We start from the raw sequence: 6208 nt of genomic DNA, 5'->3' as shown, positions 1-6208 counted from the left end.
GCTCATAATATAACAGGATACGAGTTATACAAACACTAGGTAAGGGCCAAGTGATAAATAATATCAATTGTCCATAGAGCATATCGCATTATAAGTAATGTTGTTAAAGTATGACACATAACTTATGATCGGTCACCATAAAAACTACCCCTTTTTACTACTTGGTCCATGCGATTTATTCAAATAAAAGAAAACAGACACACTTGACATTAGAAATTAATGCTAATAGAGAAATTTTTAACTACCGTCATAAATAAATATAACAAATCAATGATATTACCATTACTTCTAAGTAAATAAGTACTTTTTTTTTACTTTTAAGTCTATTTATCGTACTCGAAGAAGTATCAGCCTCTAACAGACTGTGACGTCAATTTGGTTGGCAATGTGTCGGGTGGTGGAAGCTTTATCGCCTATTACCATATTGTGTCTTAAGTTATCATTAATTGTGGCTGAACTGCAGTTAAATTTGTTTTTTTTTTTTTTTACATGTAACTAATAACTCTTTATTCAAAAATAATGATGTACTTGGCCACCTTTAATGATAAAATTCTAAATCTACTCGAGCCATTTGAAATGCAGTATTGTGAGTGAGTGTATCAGATGTCCTGCCATCTCCACCCTCCCTGAATTCCCGGTGTCTGGAGACCTGTCTAAATGATACGTGTGTTTTGTTCAATACCCCATTGTTTTTCCAAAAATGTGTTCCCACAAGCTTGCGGCTCGCACAGCTCTGCTTGGCTGTACCGCTTTGTTTTTTTTGCGCTCCCCGGCCAAGTAGCGCTGTGCATGTCGGCGCTGTCTCTTAGTTTAGTGCGCTCCATAGCTCGTCTTGTCACTACGCATAGATTTTTAATGCACCGAGCAAGCATAGATTGGGTCTATATTAAAAAATTGTATTAACTGCCAAAATTAAAAGATAATTTCAAAGTTTTCTGAAAATAAAGAATTTCGTTTTACGGATAAAAAATGTATGCTAATCGGATTCTATTTATGAGCAGAACATTTCTCTCTATTTAATAACTACGTTGTCCGTAAAGTTCCGAGAATTACTCCAGCACGCGTCGGAAATGATTCGTCGCGTGAAAGTCGCAATGCGTAAAACAAGACGCGCTATGAGCGCACACCGTGCGTGTCGCGGTGTGTGTGGCTTACCCGTGTGTGTGTGGTGCGCAGGTGTTCTTTGACCTGATGCGCGAGATCCGCTCGCGCAAGTCGGACGACAGTCGCGCGACCAACGGCGACGTGCGCGGCAAGAAGCGCAGGAAAATCAAGTGCGCCATCTTGTAGTGCGGCACCGCGCCGCCCGCGCCGCCGCCGCCGCCGCGCCGTCGCGTAGCATTAAGTCTTATTGCCCTGCGGATAAGGGTCATTGTCGATAAGCGTTGTGTAATGTACAGATCAACCCGTGCGTGCGGCTGTATACCGCTAAGATACCGCTGCACGCAGTATTAATAAGGCTTACGTTGATGGGGGCGATTGTCGATATTGTTTAAGTCATCGAAAATTTGTAAATCTTTTGCTATTACCGACTCCACTGTTCTGTTTCGACTGGAAACGCACGGATGGCCCGAATTCGATGGGTTTTAATTAGTAAGAATGTCGCTCGTGCTGTGTGTCGGTGACTCGGTGTTGTGCAAGTGTGTCTCGGCTAGAACGTTATGTGCGTGTTGGTGCTGGTGGGATACCGTTCCTGATGCAGCGGCGTGGAGCTTGAAATGACAATGTAAATATTAAATTTAGCAAAAAAAAAAAGCCAAAAAATCATTCCAGTTTTAGTCATGTCCTCTAATTAAAGAGTTTTTTATAAATTCAAAATGAGAATTGCAATTTTTTCCCGCGTTGTCATTTCAAGGTTACCACGGGTATGTACGGACAGAAGTGAATACATTTTTTTATTTATATTAACGCTTGCGCGATTTGTATGTACCACGGCCCCGTGTAGCGATGTTGCCAACAGTTGTCCCAGATTGTGTACGATGAACACTCGACAATAAAAATAGTTTTTGTAAAGCATGTCCCGGTTCGGTTCCACGCAGAGGCTTGACTTGCCGACCTTACTTATGTGAAGTGGTATTTATTTTTGTATCGTTAAGTGCCGTTTAGTTTAAGCGGGAGTTCGCGGCGTTTGAAGATGTCGGAAGCTATGTCAAAAATGTATTATGGAAAAAAAAATTAAAGTATATAATATAAAACTACCCACAAAGTTTTGAGAGCATCTCCAAACGCCGCAAATGGTGTGCACAGTTCACGGAAGGGTCTATTTAGTAATATTCTCAATTTTTATGTTAGTTCTGGATAGATTGTGCTATATTCAGTTGTTTATATCGAAGACTTAACCGCCGTGCTAAGGCGCCCGTCTCGACTTTGCTCAAATAATATATTTGCTTGTGTTTGTTCGTATTGTTTTATGAAATTATGGGTGTCTAATGTTTGTTTATTAAACTGTAATGAAATTATTCTGTTATTGTCTCGTTTTTTGTGTTTTTTTTTTTTAATTAAGGAGGAAAAAAGGGAGCTTTACGAAAGTTCAATATCTCAATTGAGCGGTTTTTATTAATATGAAGATATTTTTAACTATAAAATAACGAACTCACAGACGGGTGTTTTAATACGGTTGGCTTTTTTTAATACCATCATTTATCGCTCCATTCGCAAACGACCAAAGCAGTTTTAAATTAAGATATTAAGGCTGATATTCGCTTGCACAAGCTTCGCTGCTTTGGTTTACTCGTGCCTCGTGTCTATATTGTAAATCACTTTTCGTATGTTCAGTAATTGTCCATACATTTTTTAATTATAATGTCAAAATGCGATTTCTCAAATTATTTTATTTGATAGTTTCGATATTATTATTTAATATTTAATTGCGTCTGCAATGATTAAGTCCTATCGTAGGTAAGTGTAGATTCTATATATTAAGGTCATTATACACTAAATGTTTTTGTCCTTATCTCGCTCTGAATACTAAAAGCATATTTTAGTTAGTGACCAACAGCATAATGAAGATTTTATTTGAAGAGAAAGAAGAAAAGCTACTTTGACAAATCATCAAGCACCAGTTATTTAATTCAATTCTTTGTAGAGCGAGACAAGCTTAAGTTTACTTGTAATAATAGGCTCATAAACCAAGTTATTTTTACTCTCGCTGTTAGAAGTATATTTTTTTAACGAGATATAGGAACTGCCAAACAATTTTTTAGCTGTTCCTGTTTGAAAGAGTACACCAGAGATCACAGAGATCAGATAACATTTTACAATTTATAAATCAATTTAAAATTTATTTAGCAAAATAATAATGATTCCCCTCCAATACGTTGTGTATTGAGTATTGGCTAATATTATATTATAAATATAATTACATATTTCATTGTGAATCCCGCCAAGTGTGGAGTTAAAAGATACAGTTTCTCTGCATTCTATCAAGATGTATATACAATATGTAAGATTTTGTTATTTGAGCAAATGCCTTTCCAAATATCACAATGCAATCTTGAATGTCTGTATGTATAGAGTTAGCGTAGGATAATAAATTATTGATGTGTATGTACGTACTGTATATGAGCACGTGATATGTTTATAAAGAGAAGGCAAAAATATACTGATTTGCAAAACGTTGTCTTGTCATTTACCGATAGGGGGGGACCCTAGACAGTTTTGGAATAGCTTACCTATGTGTTAAAGCCGCTAACAGATGTCGCCCTACGTCGTTTAAACATTTACTGAATCAATTCAGTAAATCTATAATGATTTAATACTTAGTATGCATTTTAGGCATGTGCAAAATTCGCAATTTTATTTTCATAGACAATTTTGCTAGCTAAATGCTGCCTGCATATTTTTCACAACAAAAAATATAATAAAAGAATGCGGAAACCTTCTAAAGAATTCATTTTACACCACTTGGCCTATTCAATGACGGAGGCCAAGATTTTCTTTAAGTAGAAGATGTTGCAGGCATTCCTCACTCTGGTCCACGCGATGTCTCGACAGAAGAAGGGACTCGCCGTGGAAGAGTTTTCAGAAGAGCAGCAGAAGAAATGTTCAACTCCCTGCTGTACGGTTGTTTAGATGTTTTGGTATTACAGATGGATGGGGGCAAAATGTTTCTGGAAATTTTTTTAGGCATATCATAAAAGACCCAATAGATTTTTGGGTATTTTTGTATTATTTTATTTTATATTATGAAGCGCAGTCTATATAAATTAGAAATTAGTTCGTTAAAAAAGAATGAGATATAGAAGGCCCTTAAATTAACATCTATATGCGATGCTTTTAATCCAAAGATCCAAACTGCTGTATTACAAAAACTGTTTTAAGAAAAATTTTACCAATTGAATCATTTCTATATAAAAAAAATCACTTCAAGAAAACTTTTATACTTGACCATATCTTGTAGTTGATGTTGAATCAAAGCTAAAGTGTTAAAAAAACAAAAACTGTTTGCGCATTTTATAAATGATGTCCTTTGTTGAACTATTTATACTCATACTAAAGTATATATTATATATAAATATTTAAAACTTTGTTTTTTAAGGGGGACCAATATAATTTTCTGTTTGCTTGTATTTTCACATTTTGCGTACATTGCTTAGGAAAAATTCAATATTTTTAATTAACTTAGAATGTTACGCAATACTGCCACTTCCAAAGGGATATTACCTATTTTATGTATGTAAAGTACAATCCGGCGAAACCTTAAAGTATAAATATCTTTTATAATAGCCTCTTTGCTATAGGCGTCGTGGTTTATTTGAATATTTAAGATTAATTGTTACATTTGGTTAGATTTTTTATGACACATTTATATCGATTAAGTTGAAATTCAAGACGCTTACACTTACATTCTCTCAGTGGAAATAAGTAAGGTATAAACATAGTAAGTAAACCTTCCATATGAAAATAATTTCAATAGATATTTAGTAGGACTTTACTAAATCCGTATCCACTTTTTTTTCACTGGAAAAGCAACAACTTTTTTAAGACTTCTTAATTTTCAATTTTATTCTTGTTAGAATTAAATGATGTATGAAAGTTCTAAAAGCCTTTTTCAGCTGGGACAGATTGGAGCATTTTGAATCTTATGTCCATTGAAATAAGGTTGAGGAAATTTCAACCGTAACTACTCCTCGTTCAGTATTATTGTATAATTTTATTACTTTGTAAATAAGTTAAGGATAAATAAAATATTGATACAAGTTTTTTCGTTTTATTTTTAAAAATATAACAGTATAAATTCAGTCTGTACACATATACATCAATACCATTATATATAACATTTATGTCTGTTCATATTTACTTAATTCTACGCAGCTTAGACATTACAACATTGTGGACATATAATTATATTTTGTCAATGATAGAGTTCAGTGGAATCGGGGGTTGCCATTTAATAAAAAAGAAGAATGATAGCGGCGGATAATGATAGCGCGGATAGCGGCTCTTGTACTCTTACATGTCAATAAAATTCCCCTTTTTGGATAAATATATGAAGAAAGACACTCCTTTTATATGTAATATTTCGATTGATATAATTTAAGGATTAAAAATTCTACAAAATATATATACCATTATTTACATCTCGAGTACAATCCATCGAGTATAGACTATTTTATGGTCGGGCATTCAACTCACATAGTACTTTATTTAAATTTTTATAAGAGCGTGGTCGTAACATTCTTTATATACGTAGGGCCTTTCCAATGAATATATTTTGCAAGTGTGGGGAGTTGGGGGGGATGCGGCTAGCCCAGCTGGCAGTGGTGGCCGCAGCCGGCGGGGCAGAGGCGGTGCTTGGCGTGCCAGCGCTGCATGTGGCGCAGGTGGCCGCCGTGCGAGCAGCCCTGGCACCAGGCGAACAGGCCGCGCACGGCGCGCGCGCACACGGCGCACACGGCGCGGCGCGGCGCGGGCGCGGGCGCGGGCGGGCAGCGCTCGCACGGCGCCGCGCCGCGCGTGCGCCGCCCGCAGCGCGCGCAGCACGCCGCCACCGACGTGGACTGCTGCGACAGCCCCCACACGCTGCCCAGCCACGCCGCGCGCACCACCTCCGCCGCCAGGCTCCAGCGCTTGTGCCGCTGCAGCAGCTCCACGTAGCCCAGCAGCCACTGCTCCTGCGTGGGCTCGTCCACGTGCGCCAGCAGCTCGCCGCGCCGCTCCTGCAGCGCCAGCAGCACGGTGGCCGCCGTCTGCACGTCGCCCAGCGCCG

The 6208-nt window shown here is 38.0% G+C and overlaps 2 protein-coding genes across 4 annotated transcripts in view; one reads left to right on the top strand and one right to left on the bottom strand.

The window, feature by feature from the left end:
* The window catches only part of LOC119838744 (ras-related protein Ral-a), a 19577-nt gene extending 15963 nt beyond the window's left edge, over positions 1-3614 (top strand). For all 3 annotated transcript variants that reach the window (XM_038364841.1, XM_038364842.1, XM_038364840.1), the window contains exon 5: positions 1177-3614. In XM_038364841.1, coding sequence (XP_038220769.1) covers positions 1177-1290 — 114 coding nt within the window. In that variant the 3' untranslated portion in view covers positions 1291-3614. The remainder of the gene's footprint in view (positions 1-1176) is intronic.
* A 1581-nt stretch (positions 3615-5195) lies between these two features.
* LOC119838629 (GATOR complex protein WDR24) overlaps positions 5196-6208 on the bottom strand; it is a 9309-nt gene continuing 8296 nt past the window's right edge. Inside the window, exon 14 of the mRNA XM_038364648.1 lies at positions 5196-6206. Within this exon, the coding sequence (XP_038220576.1) occupies positions 5745-6206 (462 nt within the window). The 3' untranslated portion in view covers positions 5196-5744. The remainder of the gene's footprint in view (positions 6207-6208) is intronic.

This window comes from Zerene cesonia, unplaced genomic scaffold (assembly GCF_012273895.1).
Source record: "Zerene cesonia ecotype Mississippi unplaced genomic scaffold, Zerene_cesonia_1.1 Zces_u004, whole genome shotgun sequence".
NCBI lineage: Eukaryota > Metazoa > Arthropoda > Insecta > Lepidoptera > Pieridae > Zerene > Zerene cesonia.
This window is presented reverse-complemented; position numbering and strand designations above follow the sequence as displayed.